Below are 18,648 nucleotides of genomic sequence, written 5' to 3'. Positions count from 1 at the left end.
TTGGTTAAATTTTTGGACTACATGCTGTGTAGTGAATAGGATCGTTTTTAAAATCTGATCTTCGATTATTAAAAAAATCCCATTGACTTGCATTGGGATCGGAATTGGAATGGAAAATGATCGAAAATCAGATTTTAAAAACGATCCTGAAATTTCAAGATCGGCTCAACCCTAGACTTGATATTAAAAAAAAAAAAAAAAAAAAAATCAATGGAAAGATTTCTGTGCTGTCGATTCATACATCTATACAATGTAACTAGGGCACCCCTAAGTAGTCTTTTTTTCCAAACTGAATACCCCAAGTCTTCGATTTCAAAACTACTCCAAAAACCAGTCCAAAATTGCCTATCCTTTGTTTTTCCTGCTTAATCTTGCCATGGTTTCCTCATCTGAATCACCAAACGAACCACAATACGAAACCTCACACTTCAAAAATTTTAGCAGATGATTTTAAGGTTGAAGACCGCCACAACTTTCTCTCCAAATCCCACCATGTGAACATACCCTAAGTTACCAACAGCAGGTCTTCCTCAGAGCAAAGCAGACCTATCAGAATGGAAATGGTGGTTCATCTCATACATAAAGTGTATGATTGTACAATTGGCCAACTTCTGCTTGTGGGCCCTTGTTCTTGGTCACATGTAGGGTTAGTAGAGGTCGGACTCTCATCTTGCATACTTTTCCTAACTTAATTGGTAGAACATAAAAATATAAAAGACAAATTTTAAGCATTATAAAAAAAATGATGGAAAAATAAATCAAAGGCATTTAATTGTAGGTTTCCTTTACAGAGTTGTCTGGAATATATCATCAGCATGAATGGGAAAGTTTTTGGTCTACTACACCCTGTACTGCACACAGCTAACCATTCAGAAATGAATAGCTACGGACACCTTTGATATGGGATAAAATAATTTGTACATATGTTAGTGGTTACAGTCTATATACAGTTTATAGCCTTCTCCTAGTTTCAAATTTTTTCATGTGGGCTTGTACCTCCTAGAAATAAACCCTAGATGTGAGGTATATGTATGCACAAGGGGTCTGCCTTCAGTAGCTCTCATGTATCAGCACAGCTCCATTATTATACTGATTTCTTCTACTACAGGCCATAAGGAATCTCCAATGCCACAAATACAGAAGAATAAAGAGTGATGTTGCACGATAGAGACTATGCTGGCTCCTCTCTGTACACTGATACACAGCCTCCAATCCCTCCACTGTGCTTTTCTCTAGGTGATCTGCCTTCCATGAAAACTTGGATGCTTCCTCTTCTCGCCACTTGTCCTGAGTAACCTTCTTCCCCTTACTTCTAGTATTTCTAGCATTAAAACAATGACAAACATGTCTGAGGTGCATTTCTTAGGACCCCATTGTCGAGAGGCAACAGTGTTAACCAATGAGCCAGTAAAAAAAACAGAGAGTAAGGCTGGTCTTACACGACTGTATTGAATGTACGGTCCGCAAGTTGCTGATCAGCAACATAGACTCCACAGACGTCCGTGTCCTGCCGCACTCGCCCCTAGAGTACTACGGGCGAGTCCGTGCAGTGCCACAAATCACGGCCATTACGGAAATGTTCTATAAATTGCAGACCACGGTTGCGGCCCGGCCACAGCACGGATAAAATATCCGGTGGTGTAAGAGGCCGCATTGAATATAATGTGTCCGCAAATGGTCCGCAATTGCAAACCCTCAATTGCGGACCATTTGAGGACTTACATTACAGCTGTGTAAGACCAGCCTAGAGCTGACATAGCCAGGAGAGGTGTGCTGTTATCTAATCTATATGAAAGAGGCAGCAGGACAGTCAACTATGTAAAGGAGTTACACAAACTACATGAATGTAGAATTGTTACAATTGATACAGTAGTAGCGTAGTATAAATTCATGCTCTGTTATGAGGAATAGTAGACCTTTTTACTACTAAAACCGGTTCATATTTTCTTGTTCCCATTCAAATAAAACATCTTTACTGTTGTTGTGGGTGAGTCACATCAAGTCAAACCGGTAAGACTAAAAAAAAAAAAAAAAAAAAAAGTCCCTACGGATCTTTCAAACAACCATGATAAATACTGTACACTGTACAAGATCCCATTACAAGACATAACAAAGAGCCGTCTCCACTTGGTCATTACAGTAGTGATAAATCGTTGTCCTTGCTACCTTGACGTTGAATGTTATTTCCTCCATGACGTAGACCCGCTCAGGAAAAGCTTTAGCCACCTCCTCCACACTGTTAAAATACTGCACTGGCTCCTTAATATCCCGGTCTTGCTCCAGCAACTTAAACTGTCCTGGAAATAAATGATAAATACAAGCGTTGTAAGAAATGTATTCTGGACATGGTTGTAGTGGAAACTGTCCACAATTTCCAGTGGGTTGAGCTGGATAACTGCACAACATTGTGAAATGGAACATTTTTAATCACACCATCACAAAGCACATAAATACATTCAATGTATACATAACAGCACTGCTATCATATAAATACAACCTTTCATAATCCTAATAGCTGTTTATAGGAAATAACAGATTATTAAACTATGACGGCTCTAAGGCTGAGCCGGTTATACAGATGGCCTGTGATGCAGTTTTCTAGGAGACTTGCCCCAGATAGAAGTATTTAAGGTCTAGGAAATACTGAAAATATGTTGGGTCCTACTTAAACGTAGGCAGATGTTGTAAGTGGAGTCTCTGAGGGGTCTGTACTAGGTCCATTACTGTATAACCTGATCATAAAATATGCAGAGATTGGATTTAATACTGCATAAAGCTCTGTAGACTTCAACAGTGGATTACAATATGGCTGGCTTTTGAGTCCAGCAAGGGCCTATGGGTCCATCACTGTCCAAATGGCACACCAACCAATGTCCCTTATACACGGCCTTTGGGGAAAGTACAGTTTTTCCTTCAAATACATGTATGGCTGTGCCTAGTCCTCCCATAAGCAAGGTTGCAGTATGTGCCTACTCCTGGCAAAGTAAGGGCAAAGTGCGCACAGTAAAGTCCCTCATCCCTTATAGTGACTTACAGTAAGATGAAGTCTATCAATCGATCATCTCATATCTTGATGGACATTCCCAGTAACTATGATGATCTACGACATAGCCTGTTGTAACACTTGGCACTTCAAACACACTTATGCCAGTCATTCCAACTTTATCTTTTGCATTAGAATTGTATTATAAAAATTAACAGTATCCACTATAAAGCTTATGTCTTCTCGAAGATGGCAAAATCTACAAATATGGGCCAGACCATAGAAAGAGCTTTTAGGTAGTATCAAGCTCTGTCTCTATTTACAGCAGGACTATTGCTGAGAAAAACAGGATTCAGCATGAATGGCATAAATGATCTGCATGAAAACATCATGCAGACATATGGGAGCCTGAGTGCTTCTAACAATGGCTGTAGAGCAAGTTGTCTCAGAAAAACACAGACAAATTAGATGCACTTTAAAGGGGCTCTATCAATAGATTTTGGCAATTTTAGATAAGCATATGCCTGAACAGCCTTCAAAAAGCCTATTCAGGTTCTGCTAATCATTTTAGAAAAGAACCCCGTTTTTATGATTTACCGGAAAAATGGATATGCTAATGAGTCCCTCCGTGCACCTCCCAGCGTCATACTTAGAGTTCCACAAGAAAATGGCGCTCTGGCATGCTTACTGCGCATGCCCAAGATTTCAATTCTCTACTGCTGAGAATACAGACGCTGGAGGTGATTACTCGCAGGGTGGAGGAGGTGGACTTATAGAGCACAAGCAACAGAGGTAGACATGAAGAAGGTATGACGCTGGGGGGTGCATGGAACGCCCAGGGTGCAAGGAGAGACTCATTAGCATATCCGTTTTACCAGTAAATCATAAAAATAGTGGGGGTCTTTTCTAAAACAATTAGCAGCACCTGAATAGCTATGAGTAAGGGGCCCAATATGTCCTCCCCAAAACACATAAGCTGGTTTTTTTTTTTGTTTTTTTTAAAATTGTATTATGGAACCCTGTTACTTGTATTTTTTTATCCTTTCGATATGAAGTAAAGAGTTATATTTTATATGGCATGCAGGAATTTTTATAATTTTGCCAAAAAATAATGCGTCAAAACCAGCATGTGTGAATTCAGCCTACATCTATGTCAGAGGTTTCGTTAGAAGCCTCAGTCACAGATTCTATCAGAAACCATTGATGGAAAAGTCCTGAATGAACCAAATTATGGACATCAGGATGGGATGGATGTCAAATGGTCTGCATTACAGTCAATGGCTTCCATTGGGATTCGTGTGCACCATATGGATCCTTTCCTGGTCAGGATTAGTTTTCGACTCCAATAATGGAAATCCTGACAGAGATGTAAATGCAGCTTTGACAGTCTGGTTCACTGACGGCTGCAGCAATGTCACTATGGGTCAACAACAGAAATGTAGAAGAAGCAGCCAACTTGCCATAGTCTATAAATACACACTAATGGCACTTGGGCCATGAGGATACAGCAAATATTTCCTTCCAAATAGAAGTGGAATAGGTAAAACACAATCTACCAATAGGCTATTGAGTCAGTGAACACAAACTCAGTTCAGAAAAGTGAACTCATCCATTGTGATGCCAGGAGAACAACGTCTAGGTAGATGCAGAAGGAGTTAAGAAAAATTGTCCTTGGGCCCATACTGCGATTTCCTCTACATCCGGAATGTGTTGCAATGATTAGTGTAACACAGTGTGGAGAATTGTAGCTATTTGGAAGTAAAATGAGTTCACAACAATTCCCGTGGGAGGAGGCATTTTATTTGTAGGCGCGGAGCAGTCCAGTGGCACTGCCAATATTTCATTACGCTAGCTTCCATCTACATCCTGACAGTGAAAGCCGAGAAATATCCAGTTAAGCAATGAAGAGAACCAAGCGCACTGCCAGATCTCCGCTACGCTATTTCATTTCACATTTATTGCCCACAACAGGAAATTTCATGTGGGACAAATCCCAGGGCAGGTTTCTTCTGACCCCTTCATTGCCAAGCCTCAGCATAGAAAGAAAAATCATGAACCAGCAATAGGTATACTATCTACCTATATATTACACACATAATTGCTGCATCCATTGACCCAAAAGAAACAACAATTTTTTTTTTTTTTGTAAATGTAGATTGTGAGCCCCATATAGGCCTCACAATGTACATATTTCCCTATCAGTATATCTTTGTAGAATGGGAGGAAATCCATGCAAACATGGGGAGAACATACAAACTTTTGCAGACGTTTTGGGTAGGGTTTAAACCCAGGACTCCAGCCAGTGGCGTAACTAGGAATGGCGGGGCCCCGTGGCGAACTTTTGACATGGGGCCCCCCCGACACCGAAGATCTCGACCGAGTCCCTCCTACGCATTCCTGCGTGCTCTATTATGACCAATAGTGGACCCTGCACAGAGTATTATGTCCCTTAGAGGCCCCTGCACACAGTATTATACCCAATAGTGGCCCCTGCACACAGTATTATGTCCCATAGTGGCCACTGCACACAGTATTATGCCCCATAGTGGCCCCTGCACACAGTATTATGTCCCATAGTGGCCCCTACAGGACTAAATACTGTCACGTCACCCGCTGACCGCTATACAAGGTCAAATTGTGGATAAAAAATCTGGTCATGTGCATTACAATTTAGTAACTCCATGTGCCTCATATTAATAGCAGTTAACCCCATCATATCCCTCACATTAACCTCTGTGTGCCTCACCATAACAGTTACTGATATGTGAGAGACATGGAGGTAATAATAAAGTATCTTCATTATTATTACCCCCATATGTCTCACATATCAGTAACTCTTATGGTGAGGCACACAGGGTTTATTGTGAGGGAGATGATGGGGTTAACTGCTATTAATATGAGGCACATGGAGTTACTAAAACACAAGTAATCACCCCATATGCCTGACATTAATAAGTAACCCCAGTACGTACCTGTGTAGCTTCAGTTTCATTTTCCTGGAGCAGCTTCTTCCTCTTCAGTGCAGGACGGCAGGAGCTCGCAGGGATAAGCCCCGCCTCCTGGGCTCTCCTCAGCCCTCTCATTGGTGGGCAGAGGACAGACAGAGAAAGGGAGGGGGGAGAGAGGGGGAACGTCCTGAAGAGCTGACAGGAGCCAGAGCTGCAGCTCCTGTGTCTCAGCCATTGCTGCAGCTTCAGGGCCCCCTGTTGGTGAAAAGTATTCCACCACAGGGGGCCCCGATCATTATACTCGGGGGTCTGAAAAGACCTCCGAGAATAATGATAGCAGCGGTAGCAGCTGTCACCGGGCCCCTAATGTCCCGGGCCCTGTGGCAGCTGCTACTGCTGCTATGGTGGTAGTTACGCCACTGACTCCAGCACTTGCAAGGCTGTAGTGCTAACCACTGAGCCACCGTGTTGACCTCTGAATTCTTCTTTTTATTCTACTATGATCATTCTACCTACTGGCACAGGATGTTCCAACCATACGCCAGTATCAGGGTCTCCATACAATTGTATTTAGTCACACGATCATAGTTTCGTGCACAGTTTTGGCACAACACATCAGATAGCTGTTAGCTGAAAGCGTGTTTGGCTGACAGCTATCTAGCCTGACTCTTCCATACATATGCATGCTTGGCTTGATATCTGCTGTAAGGGGACGGTCAGGAGCAACCCATACACATTAAACTATTGGCCAGATCTGCCAAATCTGGATGGTTTGGGTTAGAGTTAGTGTGTATACTGAGTTTTGGGCCTCATTTAGAGGGCATGTTTTACCTGTATGTAACACCCTGAACTGACCTTAGAGTTTTTTTTAGTCTATATGGTGATGTACACTGAGTTTAGTAGAACGTGGAGTATAAAGGTATACAGAATACAGTCAAACCTATGTACAATGTCTGAATGAGGCTTTATATTGAGGGTCATCACACACTTTTCAGGTTTCATTACTTACAATAATAATGAACAGTATAATGCAACTTTGTAAATGTACCATACAGTGCTTTATCAGTCTCATCCTAAGAAGCAATATGGCATCTGTACAATATATTGTCAATATAAAGTTGGAAATACCGTTTATTTTGCACCTCATGGGCTAGAATTTTTGGGCGCTGATAGCCTTTAGTTCCCATGCTGTGATGTGGTTGTATATTGATGCGCCAGCTATCTGTGTACATGGGGAATGAACTAGTTAATAAGTATTATGACATTAACCTGCTAAAGTGCTGGCCATGCAATTTCATCACATGCTTGTAACAACATAACCATGCTGTTATCATGCAGGTGTCTAATGTCTAAATCCTAGTCGTACATTTAGTGTCAAACACACTTAGTTCCAGCAAATGACAAGCGCTGAACTTCTTGGTTTCTACAGGGACTTGCTGCAGGCGGCGAGCATCTGTCCTGGAGTGTTATGTTCGTGGGAAGTAGCCATATTGTTAGGCTGCAGCTGGACAGAGATTTAGTTAAACCTCACTAATGTTAGGAAACAGAAGAATGAGGCCTATTCCCGCTTCTTCCTCTAAATTACTCATACACATGTCAACAAAGTGGAGATTGTCATAGGACACACTGGATATAGCAAAATGTCCAAAAAACAGTGATGTACCAAGGAGAAGGAAGTCTAGAAGATGGCAAAAACCATGATGACGATGGGGCTAATATTCCTGCAGATCCCCCTGTATAAACTTGGATTAAGGACTCTTCATAGAGCCTATACAATAACATACATTAGTACTCTGTATACCACCATATGGTGCCAAAATACTATTCTGCATATACCCCAGAAGCAATGCTTTTAGGGAAAAATACCTCCAATATAACAGCCTGTGATGGGACATGCAATAGTATTTTTTTTTTTTTTGTCACAGATTCATATGGGGGAAGCGGGTTAAAATCAACATAAGAAATCTGGATAGATAAATACAAGAGTAAGTTGTAAAACGATGGCACTCCCATCTAGTGTATAGAGAATCACCTTTTCAAACATTGGACTGCAGCCTAAAGTCTATTATATCAACTACTGATAACACTGTGTTAGTAACATAAGAGTCCGGGAAGCTTTCATACACTTGCTATTCTTACATAGTTACATAGTTACATAGTAGACGAGGTTGGATAAAGACATCAGTCCATCAAGTCCAACCTATAACCCTACAATCCCCTTATTTTTTTACCAAATTGCAAAAAAAAAAAGGTACAGTTCCATCTACATTAAATGTATTACTTCAATCTAGGGCTCCAGGCACACAGGGTAATCCCCAATGGAAAATCCCTTCTGTACATTGGCTGGATTTCCCAGCCACCAACTCAGTCTGAAGAGCATGACTTCCTGCATACTAGTGATCTATGATGGTAGGAGTCCCTGCCTCACCGCAGCTCCATTGTCCCATATTGTATATAGTATAGAACAGGGACTCCTAGATTACAGATAACCATTATGCAGGGAGTCAGTGTCCAGACTGTGTTAGGGCAAGAAGTTCAGCCCCGATGTATGAACTGGGTCTTTCGGTCGGGATTCCTCTATGTGCATGGGACCTAAATTATATTTATTGGTTGGGTTGTCCAACTATTAATTTTTATTAATGACTTACCATCAGGATAGGGCAACACTAAGAGATCAATGTGGATCCAACACCCAGCGCCCCCACTCATTAGTTGCTTACCGTGGCTGCGGCACTGGTACAAGCGCTGCCACCTCTTTACGATTTGCATTGCATGGGCATTATGAAACAGACGGCTTGTGATGTAGTGAACAGCTAGATTCTAAAATAGTGAAAAGTAAAAGACTATAATGACATCACACGGCCGCTCGCTATAACAGTACACAATGTAAACAGTAAAGAGGTCACGGCACCGATGATCAAAAGGGATACCAAATGTCAGACCCCCCACCTCTCTCTCACTTATGACCTATCCTGAGAATAGGTCATCAATAAAAATGAGATGAGCAGAAATGACCCACCTACAAACAGAACTGTCTCTTCTCAAATACAAAATACAGAGTTAAGCATTTCTTCGGTGACTAATATAACCAAATGAGAAATTCTGGGAAAAAAATATAAGAAACGCTGAACAGCTGAATGACAGGTACATGACACCAAATCGACTCAATGCTGATGAAGCTGAGCTCCTAGAAAAGGTAGGTGGTAGAAGAAATATTCTAAGGATTATTATTTGAGAAATATTCCAAACACACACAAATCATGTAAAATGTGTACTTTACTTCAGTAGCCAGGAAAATCTGAGGCCGCGTTTATACTCGGTGCCAGGACCTCCAGTGCCACCACAAAGAGGAAAAAATAAGCAAAGCTCTCCTGGCAGCGGCAGTCTATAATGAGAGGATGTGACCTCTTCGGCCATGACCTGACTGGTGCGGCCCACTCATTACTGGATCATGCAACACCTCCATATGTATGTGCCATGTCATGCTATTTGCATTGTCCATGCAGAACATTACAGTGTCCACGTTTTCTTTAGCAGAGATGAATTTCCAGTGTCCCACTACGGAGGTGTATCCTAATAATCTGCTTCTCTGTTCCGTTTTTTTTCTCCTTGCGTGGGAGACTTATACTCAGGAGATGACATATTCTTGGCTCACAGAACTGGCTGGCCAGGATTTCAAACTCTTAAGTAATATAGCAAATTATTTGCTAGCCAGACATTTCCTACATTGCAGAACTGCCCTGGCCAGTGATCTTGGCCCGGGTGTGACTGTCAGCCCTGTCAATTTAACACTGCTGAATTCTACTGAGCACGGCACATTACAAAACAATCACACATCTGTGCAAGTGATCAAAAGCATCACATAGCCCTGTATCCGAACAGAAATGCTCTTGTTCTGAAGCTTCTTATACCCAACATCACCTCTTATGAGAATGGACATCCTGAACCAATAATAGATTTTCAGCTAGTGAGCATTGTTTCAGTATTCCACTTTATAAGGCACAGTTCACACCACATTATGAGTCTTAAACTAGAGATATGCTGGGGGGTGGGGGGGGATAAAAATTGTTGCTGTTGATCCTTGTTGGACCCCTCAGAAAGACAAGTGGAATGTGTACAAAGGCCCGAGGAGACAGAGGTTGGAGAAACAAGAGTCACCTCTGTATTTGAGGGGGGGGGGGGCATTTTGTAGAAGATTACACGTATAACTGTCTATATATAGTCAGTGACGTCACTGGAGCTGCCGACGGTATCAGGTTAATAAAAGCCAATGAAAGATGCCATACGTTGCAATCTGCACCAACCGATTGTAATGACCTTTATTTATGGTTATCTTTTTTATACTATAAAGCCTGTTCATTCTATACCTTCTGATATGTCTGGCTACTATGTATTGGTATACAGCAAAACAACAGAAAAGGAATCACAAAAAAAAACCCTGGGTGATAAACTCTGTGTACAAAATGTGGAGGGTTTTTTTTTTTTATAAAAAAAAGTTATTTTAAATGAAAATGAACTCTGCTACATTCATGTGTATATGCTATCTTGGGAACTGGTGCCAGCGAGCAGTGTCTTTAGGACCCATGGAAAGTTATTACACTTCAATTTACGGACTTGTCACTAGTCAATGTAAAAACGCAAACAAGACACATGTAAGTAGTATTGCCAGTAAAAACTTTCTATAGATTATACTATATATACACATACATTCCTTCACATACAGAACACGCCATAGTTCTTATTCTATCCTGACAAGTGATCTGTTTGTGAACGCCTACACTTCTACACCCACTCACCTTTGAGACCTGCCAATAGGTTATACAGAGAAGGAACACAACAATTGCTTTAAGAGATCTTTTACAGCTTATGTTATTCAATACCAGGTGTTCAGCTGTAAAGTTCAGTGGGAGGGTAGGGGAAATTCATGCCAAAGACAGAACGGCTGTACCATTGGCACGGTTTTCCAGAACAGAAGGAATGGCATCATCAGCAGCACAGAAGGGAGCGCACAATACCCAAAGCTGCCGACGTGTATGGTCACAAAAGAGGCAGAACCTAAATCATTTCCATTCCTTCATACATGATACAGGGACTGACCTCGATACATCGCATTGGCCTCATCTATAGGGAAATATTTCATTATCATATTATTTTCTCATTTGCTGAAGAAACACTGGAGTAAAAGACGTCTTTCAAAAGTGGCCGTATACCTAGTGCTGGAATATGCAGCATGAAACTAAGATCCAATAGAAGGGCAGCAAAATATAGAGCAGTAAATAACTATGATAATATTCAGCCTTAAATATCTATACAGTATAATAATATTCATCCCTAAATAACTATATAATAATATTCAGCACTAAGTATCTCTATAATAATATTCAGCACAAAATATCTGTGTATCTCTTTTTTTTAATAACTTTTAGTTATGCAACATTAGTGACAAACGCAGCCAAGGATAAAGGTCACCTGAAAACAAGTCAGCAATCCAGAGAGCATTGCCCGTTGACCTGTCAGGTTGATACACATTAAAAGCTATGAACACAGATTTTTTTTTTTTTGTTTGTCGTGGTTTCATTTAAATGTGGTGCATTTTGGGTAAAAAATAAATTTGTGATAATTTGGGTTTTTTTAATTTAGTTTAATTTTTTTTTTTTTTAGAATACTTAGTTTCTGCAGCTGGCGTATATACTCTACATAGCAAGCTACAGAATGTAATTCACTGGTTTCTGATGGCTAATGATGGCCAAGGCATTAGTCACGTCAGAGCTTTCAATTGCTAGCATATGAACTTTGTGATTTTATGGTCAGTGAAAAATGAACCAGATTTCTGAAAAGGAAATGCTATACTTTGTAATGAGTGTGAACTGTGAGGAAATAAATTAAAAAAAAAAAAAAGACAAGATTGTCATCCATATATTTTAATGGGTGTCCATTATCTGTAATACTGACCAAAATAAAGCAGGTTTGCACTTTAATAAAAAAAATATATATATATATATATATATATATATATATATATATATATAGACAGAATATGTACGTAAAAAGTCTTACTGACCCTCTCTCCCAAATTTCAGACAATCTGACACGGTTACAATGCTACAGTATTCTGATGATTTTTACTTGTAAATGTTGTAAGAGTCAGAACTACTGTGTTCACATCTGTGTTGGAGAATCAGTCTGGCTGCTTAGTCCCGCTTCTGTTATCTTATGTACTGACAAAGGGATTCGCCATGTTCCAGCAGATCTTTGTAACGTTTATATGCACAGCCTTGCTTTATATGTATCTACATATTATATTTATGGTTTACATTTCTGCAAAGTTCAGACCCAATTATCTCTTTTTCCCATGTGTTATGGTCTGAAGTTACAATAGTTTCACATAATATTGTATTGTACTCAAGGGACCATTGTACTGGGCAGGACCTCAGAAGATTGAATTCTTGGGGGTGCCCAATGGGGGGGGGGGGGAACAAGGCAGAATTTATTCAGTCTTGGTAAGGCCATGTTCTCTGTCTTGGTCTTAGCTGATAGGAATGGGGCCTGATGTGGTCCAACTGGATGTTGCTATAACCCATTAATGTCAAGGTTCAATTCTTCTACGAGAATTTGTTGGAACATACTTGAACCTTCCTTTTCTGGACTCATATTAGGGACTTTGGCGTTATGGCTTTTTGTGAAAGAGATATAAAAATGGAAGACCATATGTCAACATGAGGAATAATGTTTTATTTTGAAAGGTCCAGCTCTAGCAGTAAATATAGAAAACTCCCAGAGTTTCATAAAGGTGTGAATGTGGTACCAAATTCAGCCAACCACCGAGACAAATGAAGATTAATGTCATAGTCAAGCCATTGGCCTAAACGAGTGAAATCTCTTGGTATCCACAAGTAACCTCTGACCACATCTTTACACGGTTGTATTGGTCGAAATCTGCATTAGTGATTAGTTCACTGATATTTTGCACACATTCGCCCACATACACTAATAGCTAGTATAAACCTATGTTTATGTTTACTGTATTTTTCGGACTATAAGACGCACTTTTTTCCCCCCAAATTTGGGGGGAAAAGAAGGGTGCGTCTTATAGTCCGAATGTGGCGCCTGGCACCCGCCGTAATAGAGAGGCGGATGTCGGCAAGGGATAGACGCCGGGGCCTGAGACATCGCTACACTCCTCTGCCCTGCATGAAGCCAGCAGCGGCAGCGGCGATGCTATTCTGCTCCTCCGTCCCCCCGCTGCTGGCTTCATGCAGGGCAGAGGAGCGCAGCGATGTCTCAGGCCCCGGCACCTGTGATAGCGTCTATCCCTCGCCGGCATCCGCCTCTCTAGTACAGCGGATGCCGGGTCTGTATTGGCGGCCACTTCTCCCCCGGGGCCGGTCCCCACCGGCCCCATACCTGTGAAGTTGCAGGCCGGCTCCTGCGCGGCGATATCGCAGGAGCCGACCTGTTCGGGTGAGAGCCGGGAGCCTAATGAGGCTCCCAGGCCTGTCACGGCTATATTAGCATTGCGGCTGGGTCTATGACCAGCTGTAATACAGAATGTCCCATAGACGGCAATACAGTTGTATTGCCGTCTATGGGACTTGCAATCAAGTGACCGCAGGTTCAAGCCCCCGGGGGGGAATAAAATAATAACAAAAAAAAAACTTTAAAAATATATAATAAAAATATGAAATAAATAAAAGTTCTAAATCACCTCCTGTCCCTAGAATATATATATAAAAGTAGAAAATCATATATCATAAACCACCGGGGTTTTTTTCAATACAAGGTGATCTAAGCAATATATAGTCCCCAAAATGGTAAACTAAAAAGTACTTCTGGCCCCGCAAAAAAAAACACTCTATGCATCCCCGTACAGCTGCAGGGTCACCTGTCAATGTGACCTTGCAGCTGTTGCAAAACTACAACTCCCATATATTAAATATTTTACCATTTTTTGCTTCCAATTTTTTTTCCCCTATTTTCCTCCTCTAAAACCTAGGTGCGTCTTATAGTCCGAAAAATACGGTATGTTCACAAAAATTTTGGGAGCAGATTTTGAGGCAGTCTTCAACCTTAAAAACTGCTCCAAAGAACACCCCTAATCTACCCCCATGTCATTCCCCATCTTGTCACAGTTTCTGCGTCTGTATCACCCCTAAAGCGCTGTATAACTTCACACTGGTTAGCCCCTAGTCCACACCCAGCTTTGTGCCACCGGTTCCACAGGGATGTTTTTAAGCAGATTTTTGCGGCAGAAGACTGCTCCAAAATTGTACGTGTGAACATACTCTAACACTTGGCAATCTGAATTTAATACTTTGGAGAATTTAAAGTCAAAATTTTGGCGCATTTAAGCCACACCTTGTTCTCTACTTTTTGGGAGAGTTGTAATTTTAATTTTTTTTTTTTGTAATCTCAAACTAAATGTCAGAGTCAAATTGTGACCTCAATACTAAACCTGCCTTATCTGCTACTAGAGAAAAAAAAATCCATATTTCCCATTGATTTAATTAAGTGTATATCCATGTTGTAAAACAAAACATCGATTTAGTAGTCCCAAATTCTAGGTCATTCAGAGGGAGCTTTCTGTTCAGAGCTTCTTAGCTGTACATGTGCTGGTGTGTGGGATTACATACCATATATTTCATTCATGTGTGTAGGCTTAGGCTACAATGCATTCCTCCACCAGATTCTACGGTTTGCCAAAAAAGGAGCTAAGCATTCCGGGTTTATTCATAAACCTGAAGACTTCAAGCTTGAGCTTTATTATACAATTTCCTTTCATGAGAAAGAGAATTGTTTCATTGTAATTGTTAGTACAAAAGTCTCCCCAGTTAGTGAATTGTGAAAATAGAGAGTCTGAATGGCTGCGCAGTAAGTATGTTCAGGTCCTCATTCTGCACCCCATTAAATATAAGAGGTGGCAGAGACAAAGGTTGGCTGAAAAAATAAGTGTCCTGCTTGATCTTGCTGTAACCCGCGTTGCAAGTCACTCTGCAGATTAGACCCATTTATCTGAGCCTAATCTGCTTCATCTTTACACAGTCAAAAGTCAGAGGGCCAGAAAGAGGAGAGGAATTTGGGGAAGTCTCAATCTCCTCTCCACTTTCTACTGTATGAACTTGTCAGGTGACACTTTGCAGGAGAACATACCTGTCAGTCCTCAGTAAAGTTATGTTTCACAACTTACATTTCTAGTACTGTGCAGTGCGGTAGCTGTACAGTAATAGGAAAGAATGTCAGGTCTCCGAGGTCTCGGTGCTTGAGATCTTTTAGGCTCTGTTTACATGGCTTCCCTTTTCAGAAGGAGGAAGGCTACACTATTCTGAGACCTGAGCAAAGGAGAGAAGACACAGCGGCCCTCAATCCCAGTGTGAGTAGAGAATTAGAGTATTTTCTCTTACATGAAGTAAAACTCAAGACACATGTCAAGTCAAAAGGACCGCCCAAACAAATAACAGTGCCGAGTTGTGGCTTTTAAAGGGGTGATCCAGCTTTTAAAAATTGATGCATCAAACATAGAATAGAACCTCAATTTTAGACTCATAGGAGTCAACCTGCCAGGACCACTGCAGATCAGCCATTTCACTGTGCAGTAGGGTGTACAGCAGCAGTTGTTCCATTTCAGTTCATGGGAAATCCACTGCAGTACTCACTATGACCACTATTAGAAGTATGAAGAGTGAGCATGGAAAACAGCTGATCTGCAGGAATCCTGGCACTTGGATGCCCACCAATCTTAAATTGATAGGTAACCCCTTAAATAGGAGCAGAATCACAGAATCAACCCTCTTTGGCCACAAACCAATGCCCCTATGCGACACAGTTATAGGTATGGCCTGATAGACTCCCTTTAAGTTGTTGTCTAGAACATGCTTTGTGTTGTGCCTGGTTGTCATGTTACAGAATATGTTGGCACTATATTTGTAGACATTCTTGCTATACTACTTTCCTTAAATCCGTTTTTGGTTAAGAAACATTGCCTTAGATTTACTTTTATTTTAGGTGGAAAAGTTCACTAAAGTAGCTAAAAACAGAAATAATTCCTTAATAGGAAGTAATAAAAACTACACAACTTTATTGCATTACAAGAGACATGAAGCGAGAACAATAGCTAACAGCACAGACCGTATGTGAAGCAGAATATACAGATGTAGAAGATGTAAAACAAGTCTTGGTATTGCAATAAACATCCGTTAATTCACCTGGTACCAAAGCCACTACTTTGTAAGACACCATAGCACGAAACTGGCGCGAAATGAACGACTACATCTGCTACAATATGCACACTTTGTAACATGACACATTACCATTGCAAGCGGCTCATTGATGTAAATGCTGTAAATCGCACATTCCAGAGGAATTCCTGTTTGTATAACTGGATTTATTCAAGTGGAAAACTAGATTCCAACATCCTACACTTGTACCTCTGCCTGTTTATCATGGAGCGGAGTCAAGGTCATAGAATGTATACCCAGAAAAGGAGCGGGACCGTGCTACTGCCTACACATCTCTCCTGCGTGCTGCAGTGAAAGGATTTTATTACATACCTAGACTAGATGAAGAACAAAAAGTTTTGGGTAGTTTCCGCTATACACCAAATCTGACAAAGAGCTAGCAATTGCTCTATATGGGAGATGCACGGCTTACTAATATAGGTTTAAATAAACTATAAAGTTTTTATACATATATGCAGCGTATGATCATTTGCTTTGTAGTTGTTATATGAACATTTAAGGAGTATTCCGCTACCAAACTACCACCTCCTAAATAACCCCACCATCACAAGAACTGGGGAGTTTTGCACCCCAGTGTGAATAGAGCAGCAGGTCGTAAATGTGTGCTGCCACTCCATTCATTTCAGTGGGGCCACCAGAGATAGCTGAAGTACAGCGCTTGGCTATCTCAGGTGGTTCCAATGGAAATGAATGGTGCGGCAGTGCGCATTTCCAATCTGACAAACTATTCAAGCTACAGTGTAAAACACTCAATTCTCAATATCGGTGGTGGTCTCTGCAGTCAGGCCCCCACCAATTAGGAAGTAACTTCTTAAGACCAAAATACCCCTTTAAGCGAACCGTATCTTCTGCAGGTTTTGTTCTGCTGCAATGTATCATTCTGCCAGGAGAACAGGGCCCCAAAATCATCCTCAATGGTCCCAGTGAGTGGAGCTCCAGTGTGCGTGAGTAGCAGATACAGAGGTGCCCGATAGAAGGCAAAGAAGGGAGTCTTGGTGAAGGGAGTCTAGGTGATGGACATCTATCCAATGTGTATGATGAAAATACTGTAAATGTTACTTTGGTCACTTGGAGAGGATTCGTTTAGATATAGTTAAAACTAAGGAGAAAGAATCCAAGAAGGAATACTGGATCCTGGCCAAGAGAAGAGGCGCGCTTACTCTATAGGGAGAAAAGTCAGCGTTGCTAAGGAGGAGACATAAAAAAAGAGCAAGAACAGAGCGGATATGATTTCAGGTCAACACAATGCTCCTTAATCAATACGTATGCCTCCCACCAAAGCTTTACTGACATCATCCTCTAACACAATTAACTCTTCTTTCTTCCTTCCTCCACTGCAAACATCTTCAGACGCTTGCAGGAAGACATGTATCCTTATGTAAGTGAATCCAGGTCTGCCTGGATGACAATGTATTCATTAAATGGATGTCCAGTTGAATGACTCCGGTTACTTTCTTATTAACTTAAGGCTCCGTTCAAATCACGTTTAGAGCCTAAGGCATTCATTGGTGTCCAGTAGGATCCTCACAATGTGTACCCTGGCAGCTATTTTCTGAAAGGGGCACAAGCCACTGTAACCGTCATTTGGCACATGTTAGGGCCATTTGTATAAAACACCAATTTTAGAACCTTGAGGTTAAGCAAAAAAAACATAAAACTTTCTAAAGAGCCAACGCTGGTCAGATACTAGATACTTGGTCCAGGTGCTGAACCATCCCACACTAAGTATTCTTCCATTAAGTAAATATCTCATCCATCTTATTGAGAGATATTTCACCATATTTGTGAAACATTGTACACAATTTAAAGTAATCTTCCTCAATAATAGATACTTACTAGAGATGAGCGAACACTAAAATGTTCGAGGTTCGAAATTCGATTCGAACAGCCGCTCAATGTTCGTGTGTTCGAACGGGTTTCGAACCCCATTATAGTCTATGGGGAACAGATACTCGTTAAGGGGGAAACCCAAATCCGTGTCTGGAGGGTCACCAAGTCCACTATGACACCCCAGGAAATGATGCCAACACCTCTGGAATGACACTGGGACAGCAGGGGAAGCATGTCTGGGGGCATCTAACACACCAAAGACCCTCTATTACCCCAACATCACAGCCTAACAACTACACACTTTACACACTCAATACCACCTCTCTGACAGTAGGAAAACACCTTGAAACATGTGTATTTGGCACTTGCAGTGAGGAGAGCTTGTCACCAGCAGTGAATTTGGCCCTTGTAGTAAGTTGAGGTTGGCACCAACATTTGTTTTGAAAATCAGGGTGGATTGAGCCTCTAACCAGCAGAGTTTGGGCAAATTCATGGTGGAGGGAGCCTCTAAAAACCCCAGTTTGGACCAATTCATGGTGGAGGGAGACTCTAAAAACCCCAGTTTGGACCAATTCATGGTGGAGGGAGACTCTAAAAACCCCAGTTTGGACCAATTCATGGTGGAGGGAGCCTCTAAAAACCCCAGTTTGGACCA

The 18,648-nt window shown here is 41.3% G+C and overlaps 1 protein-coding gene across 1 annotated transcript in view; it reads right to left on the bottom strand.

Moving 5' to 3' along the window:
- Positions 1–18,648, bottom strand: part of GAREM1 (GRB2 associated regulator of MAPK1 subtype 1) — a 99,663-nt gene that overhangs the window by 28,171 nt on the left and 52,844 nt on the right. The window contains exon 3 of the mRNA XM_075270516.1: positions 2,167–2,297. Within this exon, the coding sequence (XP_075126617.1) occupies positions 2,167–2,297 (131 nt within the window). The remainder of the gene's footprint in view (positions 1–2,166; positions 2,298–18,648) is intronic.

Source organism: Leptodactylus fuscus, chromosome 4, assembly GCF_031893055.1.
Source record: "Leptodactylus fuscus isolate aLepFus1 chromosome 4, aLepFus1.hap2, whole genome shotgun sequence".
NCBI classification, from domain to species: domain Eukaryota; kingdom Metazoa; phylum Chordata; class Amphibia; order Anura; family Leptodactylidae; genus Leptodactylus; species Leptodactylus fuscus.
The sequence above is the reverse complement of the archived record's forward strand: the minus strand, read 5'-3'. Positions and strand labels throughout refer to the sequence as shown.